General features: G+C 33.5%; 5 protein-coding genes across 5 annotated transcripts; all 5 read left to right on the top strand.

Moving 5' to 3' along the window:
• Window positions 1-1,318: 1,318 nt before the first annotated feature.
• On the top strand, window positions 1,319-3,951 carry LOC101249435 (uncharacterized). Its single transcript, XM_004251808.5, has 2 exons — window positions 1,319-1,825; window positions 3,512-3,951. Exons 1-2 carry the CDS (start codon window positions 1,600-1,602, stop codon window positions 3,823-3,825), a joined length of 540 nt encoding a protein of 179 aa, XP_004251856.1. The 5' UTR covers window positions 1,319-1,599; the 3' UTR covers window positions 3,826-3,951.
• Window positions 3,952-5,289: 1,338 nt separating this feature from the next.
• On the top strand, window positions 5,290-7,902 carry LOC101248949 (E3 ubiquitin-protein ligase RMA3). The gene is made up of 2 exons (XM_004251806.5): window positions 5,290-5,427; window positions 6,913-7,902. The coding sequence occupies exons 1-2, from the start codon at window positions 5,370-5,372 to the stop codon at window positions 7,668-7,670; spliced, it is 816 nt and encodes a 271-aa protein (XP_004251854.3). The 5' UTR covers window positions 5,290-5,369; the 3' UTR covers window positions 7,671-7,902.
• Window positions 7,903-9,838: 1,936 nt separating this feature from the next.
• LOC101248648 (uncharacterized) lies at window positions 9,839-13,488 on the top strand. Its single transcript, NM_001366461.1, has 8 exons — window positions 9,839-10,367; window positions 11,318-11,363; window positions 11,610-11,659; window positions 11,781-11,822; window positions 12,060-12,173; window positions 12,748-12,826; window positions 12,927-12,998; window positions 13,073-13,488. Exons 1-8 carry the CDS (start codon window positions 9,862-9,864, stop codon window positions 13,118-13,120), a joined length of 957 nt encoding a protein of 318 aa, NP_001353390.1. The 5' UTR covers window positions 9,839-9,861; the 3' UTR covers window positions 13,121-13,488.
• Window positions 13,489-14,391: 903 nt separating this feature from the next.
• Window positions 14,392-16,823, top strand: LOC101261591 (gibberellin 20 oxidase 3-like). Its single transcript, XM_004252063.1, has 3 exons — window positions 14,392-14,894; window positions 15,437-15,767; window positions 16,536-16,823. Exons 1-3 carry the CDS (start codon window positions 14,392-14,394, stop codon window positions 16,821-16,823), a joined length of 1,122 nt encoding a protein of 373 aa, XP_004252111.1.
• A 1,050-nt stretch (window positions 16,824-17,873) lies between these two features.
• MAN3 (mannan endo-1,4-beta-mannosidase 3) lies at window positions 17,874-19,766 on the top strand. The gene is made up of 5 exons (XM_010315591.4): window positions 17,874-18,420; window positions 18,514-18,708; window positions 18,784-18,906; window positions 18,981-19,183; window positions 19,265-19,766. Exons 1-5 carry the CDS (start codon window positions 18,100-18,102, stop codon window positions 19,626-19,628), a joined length of 1,206 nt encoding a protein of 401 aa, XP_010313893.3. The 5' UTR covers window positions 17,874-18,099; the 3' UTR covers window positions 19,629-19,766.
• Window positions 19,767-20,352: the final 586 nt, after the last annotated feature.

Genomic DNA, 20,352 nt, shown 5'->3' with positions numbered 1-20,352 from the left:
CGTCTTGATCAAATTCTCTACTTATTTTTATAGAAAGATATGACCACTTGAAGATGATCATATATCTAAAAATAGGCCGAAGTCATGTGTGACCCCTTAAAGTTGTCCGCATAATTCATTTTGACACCTTAACAGACCCCATTTCCTATTAGACACTTCAATCTTAAAATATAAACACCTATTGAACATTTTTCTGACACTGGGTAAAAAAGGAAGTGCGTGTGATACACATGCATATGATGTGTCAATATAGCAAATCAAATAAAGACACGTGACATTTTAATTTAAAAGAAATATAATTATAATTTCTTAATATAAATAAGTCAAAAATTAAAAAGAAAAGTTTCCCAACTTATTTTTTAAAAAAAATAAATTATACACCTCTCACCCACCTCCCATTGCATCCCAACCCCAATGTCCCTTCTTCCTTTTCCTAATACTCACCCTTCTTCACCATTGTTGTCTACATTTTTTTAGCGAAGAAGATGTAGATTTATATCTTCATTTTTCGGTAAAGAACTGCTGATATTGATCTTTATTTTTTCGGAAAAAAGGGAAGTTCTTTCTACATCTATAGAATTAATAATATAATGATAAGAAAATAAATTAAACAAAATTAAGAACAAAAAAATGGAAATTCATATAAGAAAAAAGTGACATCAAATTGTTTTTCAAGAATGGCTGCAGAAATGACGGGAGTATTCTACAAAAATACAAGATTGTGTTTTTTTAAAAAAAAAAAGAGAGAGAGAAAAAGAAAATATAGAAAACTAAAAAGGAAAAAAAAAAGAAAAAATTGAAAGATAAAAAGAAAAATGTTAAAATTACGATTTCACGCACTTACCAAGCGTGCATCACACTTCTTATGCCACATCTGCATAAAGTGTTTAAATGGTTCAAATTCTAGAGGGTAGAGGTGTTCAATAGGTATAGGTCCTAGTTAAGGTGTCTAAATGAATTATGCAGACAACTTTAAGGGCTACAGATGACTTAGGCCCTAAAAATATGATATAAATGGATGCATCTAATGCAACAAGACTTTAAGTTTATTAATGAGTACAATTCTGTCTTGTTCAAAATTACTCTCCGTTAAAACTACGAGGAAAAACAACCGATTAATGATATTAATATGTTGTTCTCTACTTTTCATGCCTCAAATTTACTCTTACAACATCAATACTAAGAGAAAAATATAAAAAAGTATTCCGAACTAAAACACCTTTCTTTTTTACAAAAATTATTGAGTCGATCCCAAAATAGATTTCCTAGCTTTTCTCCAAATGAATCCACAAAATAGACATTGATGAATATGTTTACTACATAAATATTTTTTTTTGAAATAAGCTTTTAAATTCAAGTACTAACTTTCTTCTTTTTTTTTTTTTTAAATTATTTCTATTTATCAAAATTTTCCAATATTAATAAAAAAAATAAAGTGAAAGTGACACGTGTAATGTGAATATTAGCTCTTCCTCATCCAATCATCAACTAACACACATTCATCACCTCATCCATTTTATCCAACAATACCACTAAACCAAAACTCTCAAAAAAGCCCAATCAAATTCTACTCAGCCACACAAATTTATCAACCCTGCTATGGCTGGTTTGCTGGAAACTATCGCAGTTCCTCGGGCCGCCGCCGCCGCTGCTTCGCCGTCGTTGTCTCCTGTTTCCGGTCGCCGGTCTTCTGTTAAATTCTCTCTATTCAATGGTCTTAAGATCCAGTCGACTCGTTCATCAGTATCCTTTAGCTCATTTACAAAATCTGTTCCCAGTAGAGGAGGAAGAATCGTCTGTGAGGCTCAGGATACTGCTGTTCTAGGTGCTTATCTCTTTTCTCATCCTTATTTGAGTTTTGCCTGTAGATTGAGTTGATTGGGGATTTTTTTTGTTGTTAAAACTTAATTATGACCAAAAAAATGATTTAACACGCAATTGAAAGTAGCAAAGCAAAGATAATTCAGGATTTGAACTTTACGAGTTCGAGTTTGGCATTTCTAGTATAGTAGGTAGTTGAGTATTGTATTGCTTTCCAGCTGGATGGGCTTGATGGTAGTTTGATGCACTGTAGCTGTTTCTATGTTCATACTAGTTTTAGTAGCATTGTTCTCGTAGTTTCTTTTCAGATGATTTTTGTTTTTTTCTGTGTTTTGGTTATCGTATTATTTGGCTATTTTCTGAATCATGTTATGTAATGTTTTCCCTAATATTTGTTGTGTCCTCTTTACTCGTGTAATTTTCTTTTTAAACTTCTTTGATGTGCATTACTCGAGCGAAGGGTCTATTAGAATCAATCTCTCCACCTTCTACGTGGAGCTCTAAGGTCGTGCACACTCTACACTTCCAATCATCTTGGGGGTTTTGTTGTTTTAAATTATTAGCTGTATTCACTTATAGTGTGTTTTCTTATTTACAAATTTTACTTTTTAAATTTTTTTAAGAATTTGTATGCGAATTCGTAGTTAAAATCAAATGTTTTGACCCTTGTATTTTGTACTCTTTTCACATATTGGGCAGAGTGAGTACTGACTAATGAGCAAAAGCTACCGAGTTTCGACAAATCCGTAACATTAACACTACATCCACCCATATGGCAGAGTAGGCTTGTTGTCATGATTCAAAAATATTAGCTATCTACTGCTACAATTGTCAATTATTTACCAGATTATCGCTCCCAGATTATCACAGTCTTAAATTTGATGAGAAGTCAGTTCCATGACATTCAAGTTGGATATTCAACAGCTCATTAAAGAGTAAATCAAGTTTCTATGAACAATGCAGAAATCAAATGAGTGGAAAGACTACTAGAATCTATGTTGTTTGGACTCCCCATAATTGTTGCCGTACCCGTGTCAAATCTTCAACAATGCACTACTTGTGGAGGATCCTACACACACTCGTCCATATATTTTAAGAGTCCAAATAACATAAACTAGAATTACCTGATGCGTGTAAAAGAATTGAAGTAAATCCATCAAAGTGGAATGAATACATATTTGGAGAGTGTAAACTCTAACAAATCCTACCATTTGAACTTCATTTACTGTTAAATATTTGAACTCCTTTGAGGTACATTACTATTGTAGTAAAAGCGATAATTGCATATATGTTCTAATTTCTACTTTCTCCTTGACATTATGTGGAACTATATTCAGATCACAGGATTCAGTACGGTGTGTTTACATCCCATGCTTCGTTCATTCTTCGCTAAAAAGGGGATGAATCACTTGTGCTTTTTTGTGTGAGAGCACAGGCGTTGCCCTTGTAATAATAATAATAATCCTAGTTAGAAAAATGTAATCCTCTGTTGTCAAATCTTCCATGCTAGCCAACACTCTGACTAATTACAAGGAGTAATGCAACAAATATGATGCACCGATGTCTTACGTTGTAATTTTTGGTTGTCGAGGTATTACATGAAGTGGAATACATATTAGGGTGCTAAAACTGTAATCCATTATTTTATCAGCTTTTTTTGTTTATTTAACATAGTTATTGTAAAATGCAGTGCCTGGTGTTAATGATCAATCATGGGAGACTCTTGTAATCGGGTCTAAGTTACCTGTTCTGGTTGAATTTTGGGCTCCATGGTGTGGTCCATGCAGAATGATTCACCCGGTTATTGATGAACTATCACAGGAATTTGCTGACAAGTTTAAATTCTTCAAGGTGAACACGGATGAAAGTCCTGGCATCGCGACCAGATATGGGATTCGAAGTATCCCAACCGTCATGATTTTCAAGGATGGAGAGAAGAAAGATACAGTCATTGGTGCAGTCCCTAAAACAACGTTGACAGCCTGCATAGAAAAATTCTTGTAAAATGGTACATATGTAGAGCTCTTTTATATTTCCCCTCTTTTGCCTTTTGCACTGCAAGAACTATAACTTGATAAATCTGAGATTCGTCTGTATAGTTGTGTTATATGCTATGTTTCTTCTTTGTCATTATGTTTGCTTCAATGTTTCTGAAGTTCAAATTTCACTGGTAAAATTGTCTCTATATTGGCTTCATTTCACCATCAATGAAGATGGTCTCCCCGATAACACTTTTTTTTTTTTTAAAGATATTTGGGGTTTCACCATGGATGGAGCCACCTTAGGTTAAAAGATGGTTCAGTGTTCACTCTTCGTCGGAAAATTATATAGTGCACAAAGGGTTAATTTAGCTATTATGAATGTATATTTGATTCTGTCATCCCCTTTGTATGAGCTCTAGTTTAACTAATCAACATCCACACATTAATCTTACACAAAAAATCTATGGATAGTCAGTTACTCCTATTAAACTAATATTTTGAAGGAAAAAAGGATAAATATACTTTGAACTGTCGTACGTGGTATGCAGATTATCTTTCTTCATATTTTTGAGACATTAGTACCTCTATCGTTCAAAAACTAGGCATATATGTCCTTCACTTTAACGAAAAACTAAATAAAGATACGTGGCTCAATGTTATCCGTTGATAAGATATTTAATAAATATCGGATCTGTGTATTAGATTATGACATGTATATATCCGTTAGTATAAAAGATATATATATATATATATATATATATATATATATATATATATATATATTTTAGCTTTTGAACGGTAGAAACATCTATATTCCAAAAGTATGACGAAAGATATCTATATAATATTTACGATAATTCGCAAATATGTATATTCTTTTTTGCTTTTTGAATATAAGAAAAAAAAAGATATTTTAGCTTCTAATCTCAGTCATGTTGACTATGAATTGAATGAAATGGAAACAAAATTAAAAGATTAGGAGATGTTAGGTAAGACTATTTACTTAAAAGGGTAGTTGTAAAAATTAATAAGACTTAAATTTTGTACTCCCCTTCAATAGGTGGGGCGACATATGTTTTCGGAAGATTTAATCATGCGATATCTTAATAAACGTATTAAAACTCGATAGGAGAGTCAAACAAATTTTATCTATCGCTTCACGCTAATCATAACATGTTCACTATTTCTCTTGTATATCATCATAACACAATTATTTCATAATCAAATTCAAGTAATCAACTAAAAGAACATGTCACTTTAAAACTAAACTTTATATTAAGACCGAACAAATAAACCGAAACGAATGAAATTCCTTGCTTGCCCTATTTAGTAAATATAGAATGAATTCAATTTTTTTAAAATAAAATATTTCATCAACTATAAAAAAATAATTATTATTATTATTATTTTTTTGTCATATTTGCCTTTATGAGGCTTTTTGCTTTTATGGGGTTCACGCTATAAATCATACCCTATTCAGTATATTTGGTACTCTACTCGTTTCCTTTATCTTTTTCCTCTCTAGTGGTCCTTCCAATTCTCCTTTGGGGTTTTTCATCTATCGGTATGATTTTTCTCTTTCTCAACGAGTTTTCTCTATCAATCGATTGCTTTTTGTCAATGGGTATGAATTTTTTTTTGATTTTTTTGATGCTTGAGATCGATTATAGGTGTTTAATTTCAATGAAAAGGGGTTAGTGCGCTTTATTAGCTTGAGAAATGAGGAAGGAACACTGAAAGAATCAATCTTTTGAAAAGTTTCTGGGGGATTTTCAAAAAAAAAAAAAAGAGATTTGGGTGTTTGGTATTAGTTCTAGTTTCTCTTTTATGTGAGTAAATTTTGGTTATTTTACACTTAGTAGGATTTGTTTTTGATTGTTGTGGCTTTTTATGGAATATTGTGTTGCTGCTATTTTGGTTCACATTCGAAAATGGTGGGTAAGATGTTGCTGTTTTACTGTTTCAGTTTGTTTGTTGTCACTTGGGAGCTATGTTGCTTGTACTCTCAGAAAATGTTGCTGCACTTGTGTCGGATCCTTGAAAGTTCGATACTTTTTGAGGGTCAGACATGTATCCGTCAACATTTTTGACGAGTTCGAGCAGCATAGGTTGGGAGAAATGAAACTAAACTTTAGGTTCTGGTACTGATTTAACAAGTATATATCAGTTCTAATCAGCTGACTGCAGATAGCTTGGGGTTGAAACGTAGTAGTTGTAAAATTGTGATATTTTAAAGCAACATTGTTGAACATAGGAATGAAAACAGTATTGATATTTGGGTTGGTTTGAGCTTTGGGGGGGTTTGAGTTCGAGACTGGTTTTATGTTATCTGGTGTTATATTTCCATCTGATACTTTTCATTATTGTGTGGGACCAAATGATAATTGAGAAAAACCTGCAAGGGTTGGCGACGTTGGTTGGGTGAGTGGTTTCCCACATGGGAGCCTTGGATCGATTTCCCCCACCAGCAGCCTTCTGAGTATCCTGTGTGGTTAGCAACTTATTGCACAGGAGCGGGTTTACTCAGTGTGCACCTGAAGGGTAGCGTTTGTGGGTGTCTGGAAAAAAATGATATGGAGAATATGACTGGGAATACATGTCAATTATTTTATACAAACAAGTTCTCCAAATCCATGGATCCTAATGGATGTTTGAGTGTTTTAACCCAATTAATAATCCAGGTTTATATATTCAATTTTGGAAAGCAATCATAAATTATTTCTCTTTTTCATAACTTGAACTACTATATTTTTTCAACAAATGGTTTCGAGATGGGCCAGACTCAAGCTAGTAAAATGAAACTTTGTAGGGCATTGTTTTAGTGCTTGATTAAAGAGGTGTTTAAATTGACATGATTTTGTATCCAATCCATACTAATTGCTTTCATACTCTCACTCCCATTTGATTCTTAAACAGAAAGAAGGAGAAAACAATGAGCCGCTTTTCTGATTAATCCGCGAAGACCAAACTAATTATCACTCATCAAAAGTTTGTTAGTCCCATTTGTGCATTTCACGTAGTTTGCTTGCTCATACACATATGTTTGATTTCTATAGTGCATTTTGTGATTGTGAGGTCCGTGATTATTTGTGAATTTCATCTTTAATAGATTTCATGACTATCACCCGCGTTGGGTCTGATGAAGATATTTCCGTTGATAAGAAAAACTCAGTTCCATTTCCAACATCAGCCTCTGATAATGAATCTTCCTGTTTTGATTGCAACATTTGCCTTGACTCAGCACATGATCCTGTAGTCACCCTCTGCGGTCACCTCTACTGCTGGCCTTGCATTTACAAGTGGCTCCAGGTTGAGAGCTCTGGACCAGGATCAGTAGAGAACCCTAAATGTCCAGTCTGTAAAGCTCACATTTCAAACTCCTCTCTGGTGCCTCTCTATGGTCGTGGGATATCATCATTAGAGTCTGAACCCAAGAAGGATCAGGCAGATGTAGACATACCTCATAGGCCTCGAGCTATTAGGACGATGACACCGCATAATTCAGACTCTCCAATCTCTCGCTTACATCAGAGACTTCGTCAAACTTCTGTCTACCCTCCACGACCCTCCACATTTCAACATCACCGGCAATATCTCCCCCAAGCCTTTGGTAACTACGCAGCTTTGGCTCCATCTAGCTTTGGGAGCACAGCAATGACCAGTTTGTTCAGCCCAGTGGTTGGTGTGTTTGGAGAACTGTTTTCTTCAAGACTGTTTGGAATCGCTTATCCTCATCCTAGATCTTATCTCATCCGAGGACGCAGTGGTCTTAGAATGAGAAGGGAAGAAATGCAGATGGACAAATTTCTCAACAGATTGTTCATCTTTCTTTTCTGCTGCTCTATCTTGTGCCTACTCCTGTTTTGAGGTTCATATAATGTTTATCTTCATCATATATTTGTATAAATATGTGGTTGTGCTTACAACAATCAGGTAATAGTTCATAGTAGACAAATATAGACTAGTAAGAGATTTAGTAGAAATATAGCTTTATACACCATGCTAATGTTGCTTCATTTCCTTATCCTTGTGCCTCTTTTGGCAAAATTGTACTGTTTCTTCAGAAAATAGCAACAGATGAAACATGTTAGTTTGTTTATATTGTTGATACTTTGAGTTGCTTTGTGCATGGAATGACAATGTTTTCTATTTTTTCTGCAAGAGAATGCTAGGTGGACAAATTTTGTTTAACTCGTTAGGTTTTATGACCTGAAGATTGCATGTTCGAATCTTGTTATGCTTAATTAATGGAATATGTTTCACCGCGATAGAGGGCTTATATTCGTATTGTGATTAGTGTTTATTTGGTTAACTATTACTCATTTTATGCAAAGTTAGACGTGTTTAAACAAGCAAAAGGTTCGTAATTGACAGAAGTTTTATTCTTAGTAAATGGTTCTAAAATGTGTATTAGTTGCCATAACAAATGGAAATGATGATCATTTTGCTTAAACTTTGTTGTGCTTGATGCTTCTAAGGACCTGATCTCATTCTACTACTAATTCATAAATGTATGTCCAAGTGTCCATGACAACAACATACTTGGTAAAATTTTACAAGGGGTATGGGAAAGTAGAGTTACCTTAGGAAGGTAAGGAGATTCTTAGAGGACCTTCGGTTTGAGTATAACATATCAGGATAGTGAAAAAGGGAAAAACGATAGTGGAGAAATAAAACAACTACTAAGGAAACAATAATGTGATAACCTAAATGCAATCAACAACAAGTGCTGGTGGAATCTAAAGCAAAACACTAGAAGAAAAAGATTAAATCCTTCGAAAATCAAGACAACACTTTATACCTACTAATCTTTTATTCTTATACGTGATTTTTTGCCCTTCTATTTAATGTCATGTCCTGTTTAATCACCTCTTTTCAATATCTTTTTCGGTCTATCTCTACTGAGAGGGCTGCCTATCGGTCAATTCGATTTTGAAGTTTATCAGTTTGATTTATTGGTTATCGATTTGTAGATATGCTAAACCATTAAGATATTGTCTTATCGGTCATTAGTTTATCAGTTTTTATTGTTATCGGTTTAACCATTAAGATTTGATAAAAAAACATTGAAAATAAGGTGACAAACCAAATGTACCATTCACACGAGTTCACAAGTTACATTTTTCTCAAAAGCAAACACTTGCATATGTATTGTCGAATAACCAAAAGCTTGGGACAACCAAAAGTGGAAGTAAGAAACCAATCTTAAGTCAAGGACTTTATATACAAAATGGTACAAATATAATTGTTAAATTTACTATCGAGTTATCGGTTAACTCGTTAAGAAAAAAACTAAAGCCGTTAAGAATCGATAACAAAAAAATCATAATCGTTATCAAAATTGCTAGACCAATAATCTATTACGGACAAACCAATAAATTTTTTTTTCAGTTTGAGTTATCGATTTCGGTTTGATTTCGAACAACCTACCTCTCATTGTACCTACTACATCCATCTCTTGCTCTGCTTCATTAGGGCATCTGCTCATCTTCTTTTCACATGTCTAAATCATTTCATTCTGGCTTTTTTTTTATCTTGTATGCTACATAGATCACTTCCACCTTATCTCAAATATCCTCATTCTAATCCGTTCAAGGGTAAGAAAAATAATTTGTATTTCTAATTATCATCCCATTGACAATTACACTCATGTTAAACAACACCTTGTTTTCATGATATAATTTACACACACTATCGTCGTGATTATGATGATATGAATGTGAATTTAAGAAGATGAATTAGTCGATGCCCACACTAGTCCAATAACTTCATCTTAGACTTAGGTACCTAATCGATCCCTTAACATACTTAGTTTCTTCTTCTCAAGATTTCGAACTTAAAACTTCTCGTTAAGAGTGAAATAATCTCATCCACCTACTTACCAAAAACGTCTTACTTTGTACATTTAAAGGATCATACTTGTTCATTTATCATATAAAAGGGGACGAATAAAATCAATCCCTAAAACTTAAGGGGTCATAAGTGACAGACTAATTTTTTAAGTTTTAAAGATTAGCTCAACTCGATTTTTCACTAGCTTAGAACCAAAACCCCTACAATGGCGAAAGAGCGAGTAAAAGCTTCAGAAGACGAAAATGGAGCGACTCCATCGAAGCGGCAACACAAATCAAAATCCAAAAGAGAAGATGAATCTGAATCCGAACCGGAACGAGAAGTGAGAAAACACCGCAGAAAGAGAAGTCGAAGTTCTAGAAGAAGATCGCGGGATGATTATGACGATTCGGATTCTTCATCATCTGGAGAAGATTCGTATTCGGACTCTGAAGACTCGTATTCGGATTCAGAGTCGGGTAGTAGTTCGGAGTATTCGGATTCGGAAGAGGAGAGGAGGCGTAGAAAGAGGAGAGATAGGAAGAGAAGAGAGGAAAAGGAGAGAGAGAAGAAACGAAAGCTGAGGAAAGAGAAGGAGAAGGAGAAGAAGAAGAGGAGGAAGAAGGAGAAAGAGAAGAAAGAGAGGAAGAAGAAAAAGAAAGAGAAGGGGAAAACTGGTGCTGTTACAAACTCTTGGGGAAAATATGGAATCATCAAGGAAACTGATATGTGGTGAGCAACTTTTCATGGCTTTAACTTTTTTAGTGTTTACTTCTTTGGATTATGAATTGAATTAATGCTTGAAATGTTGGTTTGGAGTAGTGATTTGAAGTGTATTAGTAAAGGAAATGACTTCTCTTTTGATAAAAATGTATTCTTTGGCTAATACTTGAAAGACATAACTACTTGATTGTAAGCAAACCACAACAACATACCCGGCATTATGCTTACCTTTTGTATTGGAGCTATCGATATCTTCTGGTTTGTATGTCTTGTTTCTTATGCATCTTCTTGATGCCTTTAAAAGATATAATCTTACTTCATGAAAAAAGGAGACAATGCTGTCTTTACACTCCCCACCCTACACATCTTTGGTTGTGTTAAGATTTATGTTGGCTCCGTTATCTGTCCTTGAGACTGGCTTTGTGAGCAAGCTCACACGGGTGAGTGATTATTCTACAAATTTTAGGCTTTACCCCTTAATGTAACTTGAATGCTCTGAACAATCATTCAATCTATCCTCTGTTCCATTATATAGGTTAGAACATATGATTTCCAGACAGAGCCTTACTTTTGGATCATTTTCTGGCATAATTGTTAAGAGGATGCAGCATTTTGAGTAGTGAGAGACATGCTATTGACTCCTATATTGTCCAGAAAGAAGTCAGTCATATTGCTGTATATGAAGATATACCTTTTTTTTTATATTGTGGTTGGACCATTCATCTGTGTAGATGTACCTTTTATTTATATAAAAGAGAGTGGAAATTTCTGAATTCGTGCATTATTACGGTGATAATATGTTTATGCTTGAACTAATTACGATGGATTCTCGTCACCTTCTTGTGTGTTGCAATTTTATTTCAGAAGGTTGCAGGAAATGTTTCTCTTCACTTTGGTGTCAGTTTTAATGATCAGATTGTTTTTATATAGATTTCAACTTTAGTTATTGCTTATTGTAGGAACAAACGGCCAGAGTTTACCGCATGGTTGGCAGAAATAAAGAAGGTACGTAGTGACTCTTTAAGCTTATGCATGTTGATCATCCACACAGGACTTGTTGCAGGATATGCCAATTGTTTTGATAAATATTTTTGGATAGGTCTTCATTTTCCATTTAGTGCACTATAGTGCATTTCCAAAGGTCCCCATTAAAAAGCTTCCATTGCATAGCACTACATTCTCTTTCTATTCAATTTTGTGTAAGATATTATATCTAGTTGTGGAAGTTCTCATTTCTTATGTCATTTATAGGTGAATCTGGAAAGCCTGCCAAATTGGGAAGAGAAGCAATTGTTCAAGCAGTAAGTAAATCGAGAAGGGATAAGCTTGTTCTTATTAGCACCTGTTCTTTCCCTTTCTCTACCTCTGTTTAAGCAATATATGCAAGGAACTTCCACTTTTTTATAGTCAACTATTGTGCAGATTCATGGAGGATCATAACACTGCAACCTTCCCTTCTAAAAAGTAAGGCTACTGCACTATTTCAATCTAAACTTATTTTTCTGGTTGGGATGGGTTTTTTTTTCTATATTGGCAATAAATGTATTGAGTTGGGTGTTTTATGTGAGGCTTCTAGTTCCTTGCAGGATGATATGTGTTTGTACACACATATACACGTAGAGAGATAGGTATACAGATGCTTGATATTTGAGTTATGTTATAATCATCTAACAGTACGTCTGTTATTCTTCATTTTTGCAGATATTATAACCTTGACGCCTATTACAGACGTAAAATGGAAAAGGAAAGTAGAAGAGGTGTCAAGAAGGTCGTGGACGATGAACGTACTGTCTTCGATGATGAAGAACAGCGCAGGTAAGTCATGGACACGGTTGCCATTTCATTTGATAAATCGTTTTTTGGTTGAGTAGTATGAAGTCAGCTAAGGGCATGACACAAATTCAAATACTGTTAGAGAACCAAGTTTGGACTTTTGGTTTTTAAATCTAGAAGGATACACCTATTATCCACTGAATTTACGTTTCAAAGCTGGAACATCGGATTTCTTATTTCTTATTTAGAGGAAATAACTTTGAAGTTTCAAATTTCTAATGTGATCTCGTGCTCTTTGGAGCTATTTGAACAGAGCCACTATCCTGCAGTGGTGGTATAGATTATTGCTTTGCCCTAGTTTAATCTTTCAGACCTGAAACCACATTATAATACTCAAAGATGGTGGTATGTATAAAATTTTAGCATCCTGGAAGCTATAGGATCCCACATTAAGCAAGTACTATATAGTTAAACATACAAGAGTATTTTTTTTTTCCTGAAGACAAATCGGCTCCAACTTTTGTCATTGAAAGGGAAAAAAGGGGAGGAGATTTTCATCTTTCCATTAAATTGGCATAGTCTGGTTTTTGAGTCGTTACGTATTCTGTTATTGTAGGCAAGAACTGATGCGAGAGCGTGAGAAGCACAAGCAAGAACAGGTGGAAACATTGAAGCGCGAGATGCAGAGTGGAATGGTATGTATTCTGCTACCTTTGTCCTTTCTCCATACAACAGGTGAAAAGTATATAATGTGACGAACTCCTCTCTTTTTGTTTGTAAATTTGAATCTCTAAGGCGCAAGCAATGAAAGAACAAGCTCAATTAAGAGAAGAGATGGCTTATCAATACAAGCTTGGTAACTTTGAGGTGAGAATGAGCCTTATCATGATACACTATTTTCTTTTTCCGCTCATTGATCTTATTTTCCGATGTCCTGATAGGCTGCAGCTGCTATTCAAAGACGTTTGGACCCTGATCTCCCTATGTAGACGAGGTTCTGCAAAATTTTGGTCTACGCTACAACGGATTACATTAGACTACATGTTTTAGTTTTTCTGTCTCCTTTTCGTTGAGTAAATATGCTTGCAGATTCATCTGCAAGTCTAAGCTTATTACTAGATATCACTAGGCTAGATGAGTTGAAATCTAGTTCATGTATTGTTGTGTAATATCATTTGCACTCCCATCTTTTTATTCTCTTCGATCTCCACCTTATTGATGTTAATCCCTAGTAGCAAATTAACCTTGCATTAAGACTGATATCGATGCCTCTTATTTTCTTGCAACTCTACAAACAAGAAATATAAGCGTGTCGAATTCGTCCTATAAAAAGTTGCCTGTTTAACCTTTTGAAAAATTGAATTTGACGGATTAGATTGCTGTTGTTTGATCATTTCTAATGTAAGTAAACTTGCAAAAGATAAGAATGTACACCAAGAGTTGAGAGATGAGTTTTCTAAAGTGGTGGTCAGATCAATTATGTTGTATGAGGTAGAGTGTTCGCTGATTAAGTACTTGCACGTTCAGGAGACGAAAGTAGAGAAAATTAGGATATAGAGATGGATGTGTGAGTATACTAGAAGACGTAGGACTAAGAAAGAGGATATTCTTGACAAGGTGGGAGTGGCCTCGTGGTGAACAAGATGAGAGGGGTAGGAGTCTGAGATGGTTAAGACATGTGAAGAGAAAATGATCAGTTGTCGTAGTGATTAGGTGTGAGAGGTTAGCTACATAGGGCTTGGGGGTAGGGATGAAGAAGTACGAGGAGAAATAATTAAACAAACTATGATTCATCTTATCATGGGCATTGACCTTATATAGGAGGACATGAAGGTCGAGGATTAAGATAAAATATGAGTAGGTAATCGAGTATAGTCTAGTTTTCCCTATCACTATTACTACGATTTATTTCTCCTATATTCATAACTAGTGTATTTTCTTTTCATATTAACTTTGTAAATATTCTATCCATAACCAACGTGAGACACTCAACATGACATATACACGTCTCGATTAATGAACGTTTCCACATATAAAAACATGTTCATGTTAGAGGATGCCTTAGTGATGAAGAATCCTAGACTTGTTTTTTGTTCTATACATTGGTGGCAACAATTAATGTTCCACACAACACAACAAATTTAAAAATCTTGAACAATGCAAGATTCCATCTTTTTGTATGTATATTAGTTGCACACCCTATAAAAAGGATTGTATATTCATAAATATACTATATAGTTCCAGTTAGGTACTTCCAATTATGGAACATGCAATTGAAGAAGAGCATGTTAAGACACTTTCAATGAATGAAAACAACAAAATGCAAGTAAAAAACTTCATATGGTCTAAAGAAGAATGGCCTACTTTAAAACACGACGATTTTGGAGACGTTGAAGATGATATTCCGGTGATAAGTCTTAATAATCGTGTTCGTGACAACGATGATCAACAAGTTTATGACAATCTATGCAATGTTATGGTGAAAGCAAGTGAAAATTGGGGATTTTTTAAGCTTGTTGACCATGGGGTGTCTAGTGAGATCGTTGAGAATTATATTACTCGTTTGCATGAACTTTTTGATCTTCCAATGGAAAAAAAGCTTAAAGGTGGCAAGACATCAAGTTTGCCTTTGGGGTATTATGCCTCGAATCCTGAGTATGGGGAAAATTTGCCTTGGGCTGAAGTCTTGCAGCTACTTCAATCGCCAGAAATGGTTGTTGAATTCGCGAAAAAGGTATATGGTGATCAATATCACACGTTTAGGTATGTATACACATACATGTCACTCTTGTTTTTTACTATCTAGGGTGTAATATTCGGTCTGCTTTGCCTAGTAGCACGTTGCATATACATATATATACAATCTTATATAGATTAAGATGTTTCGATAAAGTATAATATATTTATTTTCAAATATATTTCTAATAAGCCTCTTCACAAGTATACACACATAAAAATTCATTTTAATGATCAAATTTTAACCCAAAATCTTGTCTTGCTCTAATTTGTACTTACCTCCATCCTAATATAAAAATAAATTTCTACCAAAGTTGTTGAGTTTTATCGAACCCCTAGTTTTTAAGGTTGACTCCGCCCCTTATTGGATGCATGCACTGTACATTATTCTTCGAAAAACACTAATCTTTTGACTTATGATAAAAACAACCATGCAATGATTCCGTGAGGATTTCATGAGCAAATTCTCAGTCAAACTTAAACTGTTTGATTCTTGAAAAACAAAATTTGTCGAGTAATATTATATTATTCTTCCAAACATACTAATATTTTGATTTATGATAAAACAGCAATCCAATGATTGAGTACATGAAAGAAATGGACAAGCTAGGAATGGTTATATTTAAGATGTTGGCACATGGATTAGGCCTAGAAGATGACTTTTTCTTTAGCAAAAATTTTGAAGAAAAAGAAGCAACTTATTTTAGGGTTAGTAGATATCCTCCTTGTCCTCTCCCAGAGAAGATTGTTGGTATAGGGATCCATTCAGACCCACAAACTTTAACTATATTGCATCAAGATCAAGTTGGTGGCCTTCAAGTCCTCAAAGATGATAAGCAATGGATTGGAGTTAGACCTCTTCCAAATTCATTTGTCATCAATATTGGTGACACCCTTGAGGTCATAATCTCTCTCTTATGTTTACTCAAACAATAAAATTTATCGCTAATTCTATTTATCAACTGAAGGGCGATCAAGAAAATTTGTTAGCTTCGAGCAATTTAACGATGTCTTCAGCGTCGTAGTCAGAAATTTCAAAAAGGGTGTGCAAGAATTGTATACGAGTACATTTTTTCTTTTGAATGAATCATTGCACCAAAAATTTTAAAAATTAAACTACGTAATATACATGAAAAAAGTATGTAATATACCTGATTTTTTTAAAAAAAAAAAAGATAAAAGAGTGCACTAGAAATTTTAAAAATTAAACTACATAATATACATGAAATTCTTGAAAAAAGTACGTAATATACATGATTTTTTAAAAAAAAAGTACGTAATATACATGAATTTTTTTGAAAAAAAGAAGATAAAAATTTGAAAATATACATGAAATTTTTTAAAAGAAGGGGCTTAAAGCTACTGCTAGCGAGATTTGAACTCAAAAATGCTTAAAAACTTGGCTCTTTCAAGGCACCTTTAAACCACAAGGCTACAACACCTGGTTGTGTTAAGGGTGTTCAAAATACATTATTTAACTTATATTATCTTACATATAATTTAAGAAAAACTAGTGAAAACGTAATAATTTCATCACTAACCAAACACTAGAGAATATGTATTTTAATTTTATGAAAAAAGAGACTTTTTATCGTACCAAACACGTATGTTTTTTAATTTTTATAGATTGTTTGGGTAATTATGATTAAACCTTTGTGTTTCTTGTAGGCTTGGACAAATGGAAGATTAAAGAGTGTTATACATAGGGCAGTGGTGAATAAAGAGAAGCAAAGGCTATCAATAGCATATTTTATGAGTCCAACAAGTAATGCAATTATTGAATGCCCACCTCAATTAATACATCCAATTTATAATCCAAGAAAATATTTACCTTTTACATGGGATCAATTGAGACACCTTCTTTTGACTACTAGGAGGGTTAGGGGCAAAGCAATTGCCCTCAATAAATTTCTTATATCTAGTCGAGACTTTCAGAATTCTCAGCGTTTTATGTGATCGTGAAAAATAAATAAAATGTAATTGAATATATGTCTTATTTTTAATCAAGACTTGAGAATCTTTTATCATTGAAATGTGTGGACCAAGTTTGTTGTTAATAGTGAGTTTGTTCGCGCTTTACACGATCATGAAAAATAAACAAAGTGTGACCAAATATAAATAACGTTATACTAGTTTTTAATATAAAGAAATATTCATATGTTATAATTTTAAAACCAACCTTAAAGATAAGAAATACAATTTTGTTGGATAATGTTACGGAAGATCCACGAAGAAACATATATTTATGCTTGATGGACTTAGTTAAGAATAAAATTCGCGTTTACTATCAGTTATACGTTGAGATAGGCTGAAGTAAAAACTTCAAAGGACAAATAGATTGACATCCTCAAACTTGATTATAATATAATTATTTGATTATAATATAATTATTGTAGCGGGTAAAATTAATACGTGTCTTACTTAACACGCTAAACTAACTCTATAGTATCGTGTGATCCATATGAGGCGAAACTAAAATTTCAATTTTATGAATTGTGAATTTGATAATAATAATTTTAAGTGACAATAATTAACTTCTATATTCAACATTTATACGTATTTGATAAATTTACGAACATAAATATACTATTTAACAAAATTTATTACCCCCGGGCCCCGAGGCCCCACATAAATTTATGTTCCGTTACTATATATGTTGATATAATTTTTTTTCTTTCTTACCGAATACTAATAAAATAAGTAAAAAAAATCAACTTTTTTCCACGAATCAAACTAATTGATGATTTAATATATGAGTTTTGGTATTTCATTATTACTACTAGTTTAGTGTACATGTTTTGCATTTGTATTTGAAATTAAAATTTATGGAAGAGTTCATTGCATTAAATTAAATATAATACTATGAGTACACGTTTCCATTATATTATTTCATCATCAAATCCACACTCAACAAACCTTAAAAACCAATCAATTAATGTTTTCCATATTTTTTTCTTTTTCATTTACCCTATAAAATTCTTTCAATAGACCTATCTTTCTATCTTAACTAAATAACTACCTTAATTCTCTATCAACAAAAAATCAACATCCCATCATACCTTTTAAGAACAAAAACATTTTTTTCAAAATAACCAATTATATCCACTAGGATTTTATTTTTTTTAGTTTTTGCAAGTTTTGCTATTTTTAGTAAATTTCCTTATCTTCAACACACTATAAAAGGTGACATCTAACATATCACACATATAACATCTATTATTCATTATACAAAATGTCTTATACACATAGAAGAAGTTGTATTTCTGGGCTCTTTCTCTTGTTGTTAGCTCTTTCTTGTGAAGCGAATTCGGGGTTTATAGGAGTTAAAGATTCTCATTTTGAACTCAATGGATCTCCTTTTCTATTCAATGGTTTCAACTCATATTGGTTGATGCATGTTGCTGCTGACCCTGCTGAAAGGTACAAAGTCACTGAGGTTCTTAAAGATGCTTCTACCGCTGGTCTTTCTGTTTGTCGTACTTGGGCTTTTAGTGATGGAGGTGATAGAGCATTACAAATATCACCTGGTGTTTATGATGAACGTGTTTTTCAGGTAAAGGACATTTGTTGTTATAGTATCAATGATTTTTTTTTTGCATTGTCGCATTTCAATGCATGTGAGTCCCTTACTTGTTTCTAAATTTAGGGTTTGGATTTTGTGATCGCGGAAGCTAAGAAATATGGTGTTCGTTTAATATTGAGCTTTGTAAATCAATGGAATGATTTTGGAGGAAAAGCTGAATATGTGTGGTGGGCGCGAAATGCAGGAGTTCAGATTAGTAATGACGATGAATTCTATACTCATCCTATACTCAAAAAATACTTGAAGAATCACATTGAGGTACATATGGGGTAGTTATTATTTAATACATATAAACAACTTTTTTTTATAATTAATATTATGAAATTATTACAGAAAGTTGTTACAAGGTTGAATAGTATCACTAAAGTTGCTTACAAAGACGATGCAACAATTATGGCATGGGAACTCATGAATGAGCCTCGCGATCAAGCTGACTATTCAGGAAAAACTGTTAATGTAAGTTTGAAATTCAAGTTTAATTTTAAAAATATCAAATCTATAATTGACGTTTTTGATGAATATTGTTATAGGGTTGGGTTCAAGAAATGGCGAGTTTTGTGAAGTCATTAGATAACAAACACTTGTTGGAAGTTGGAATGGAGGGATTTTATGGTGATTCAATTCCTGAAAGGAAATTAGTTAATCCTGGTTATCAAGTTGGAACAGATTTCATTAGTAACCATCTTATCAATGAAATTGATTTTGCTACAATCCATGCATACACTGATCAATGGTATGTAGAATTTACATGATCTTTCGAATCTGTACGTACATTTTCATAAGTTTAAATATTTATTTATATCGATGGTTATAGGTTATCTGGACAAAGTGATGAAGCACAATTGGCGTGGATGGAAAAGTGGATAAGAAGTCATTGGGAAGATGCAAGAAATATATTGAAGAAACCTTTAGTGCTTGCTGAATTTGGAAAGTCTAGTAGATCAGGTGAAGGATCAAGAGATATATTTATGAGTAGTGTGTACAGAAATGTGTATAATTTGGCAAAAGAAGGTGGAACAATGGGAGGAAGTTTAGTATGGCAACTAATGGCACATGGAATGGAGAATTATGATGATGGTTATTCTATTGTTTTGGGACTAAATCCTTCAACTACACAAATTATCTCAAACCAAGCTCATATCATGACTGCTTTGGCTCATTCTCTCAATCATGAGTGAAGACATCATAATAATCAATTTATAATCTATCATTTTTAGTATTATTAATTTGAGATGATATTACCAAACATGTTCAAGTTGATTAAACACAAGAATGTAATTGAATAAATTGTTTTAGTAAAAAGGAAAGTTATGTTATATGTCCACATGTTTTTATTTTGAGTTTGAAAGCAAAGATCAAGAACACTAATTTTAATCCAGTGGAAATTCACAAAGTAACACATGCAATTGTATTGTTATCAAGCATATATACAAACAACAAAAAGAAAACTAAAAAACAGAAAAGTCCATCTTCTATACCTTTTCATTTTGTTGGGATAAATGCCTTCAAAAAGTTGGGCAAATCATTCTGGCTTACAATATTTAAACACTAGGCTCCACACAATAGTTCCAACAACTAGTCCACTGTTGTAGCCTATGACTACTGATTCCCACGTAAATCAACTAAAAAAATATGACTCGTCTTCCGACTCTAGTGGTTGAGGAACATGGGATGAACCACTCGTTCCACATAGATTAATGTTACCGCAGTACAAGTCATTTTCAAATGTGTTGAATTGTAGACCGTGAGGAATCGATTCAATAAGAAGATTCTGAGAGAGGTTTAAGGCGGCTAGAAATAACTTTACAGAAACACAAAGTAACCAAAGTTTAACCAATCAAAACGTTAAAGATCAAGCCAATGATCTCAATCACCAGCGTATTGATACTCAAAACTCTGGTA

Source organism: Solanum lycopersicum, chromosome 12 (assembly GCF_036512215.1).
Source record: "Solanum lycopersicum chromosome 12, SLM_r2.1".
Classification (NCBI taxonomy): domain Eukaryota; kingdom Viridiplantae; phylum Streptophyta; class Magnoliopsida; order Solanales; family Solanaceae; genus Solanum; species Solanum lycopersicum.
Note: the sequence above shows the minus strand (reverse complement) of the source record. Positions and strands in the feature narration are given on the sequence as shown.

Excerpts from the sequence above, each read along its gene's own strand:
- LOC101248648 (NM_001366461.1), top strand. The coding sequence starts at position 9,862 with ATGGCGAAAGAGCGAGTAAAAGCTTCAGAAGACGAAAATGGAGCGACT. Across the intron at positions 12,174-12,747 it reads GATGATGAAGAACAGCGCAG|GCAAGAACTGATGCGAGAGC; the intron begins GTAAGTCATGGA and ends CTGTTATTGTAG. Across the intron at positions 12,999-13,072 it reads ACAAGCTTGGTAACTTTGAG|GCTGCAGCTGCTATTCAAAG; the intron begins GTGAGAATGAGC and ends ATGTCCTGATAG.
- LOC101248949 (XM_004251806.5), top strand. The coding sequence starts at position 5,370 with ATGATTTTTCTCTTTCTCAACGAGTTTTCTCTATCAATCGATTGCTTT. Across the intron at positions 5,428-6,912 it reads CGATTGCTTTTTGTCAATGG|ATTTCATGACTATCACCCGC; the intron begins GTATGAATTTTT and ends CATCTTTAATAG.
- LOC101261591 (XM_004252063.1), top strand. The coding sequence starts at position 14,392 with ATGGAACATGCAATTGAAGAAGAGCATGTTAAGACACTTTCAATGAAT. Across the intron at positions 14,895-15,436 it reads GATCAATATCACACGTTTAG|CAATCCAATGATTGAGTACA; the intron begins GTATGTATACAC and ends ATGATAAAACAG. Across the intron at positions 15,768-16,535 it reads ATATTGGTGACACCCTTGAG|GCTTGGACAAATGGAAGATT; the intron begins GTCATAATCTCT and ends TGTTTCTTGTAG.
- LOC101249435 (XM_004251808.5), top strand. The coding sequence starts at position 1,600 with ATGGCTGGTTTGCTGGAAACTATCGCAGTTCCTCGGGCCGCCGCCGCC. Across the intron at positions 1,826-3,511 it reads TCAGGATACTGCTGTTCTAG|TGCCTGGTGTTAATGATCAA; the intron begins GTGCTTATCTCT and ends TGTAAAATGCAG.
- MAN3 (XM_010315591.4), top strand. The coding sequence starts at position 18,100 with ATGTCTTATACACATAGAAGAAGTTGTATTTCTGGGCTCTTTCTCTTG. Across the intron at positions 18,421-18,513 it reads ATGATGAACGTGTTTTTCAG|GGTTTGGATTTTGTGATCGC; the intron begins GTAAAGGACATT and ends TTCTAAATTTAG. Across the intron at positions 18,709-18,783 it reads ACTTGAAGAATCACATTGAG|AAAGTTGTTACAAGGTTGAA; the intron begins GTACATATGGGG and ends AAATTATTACAG.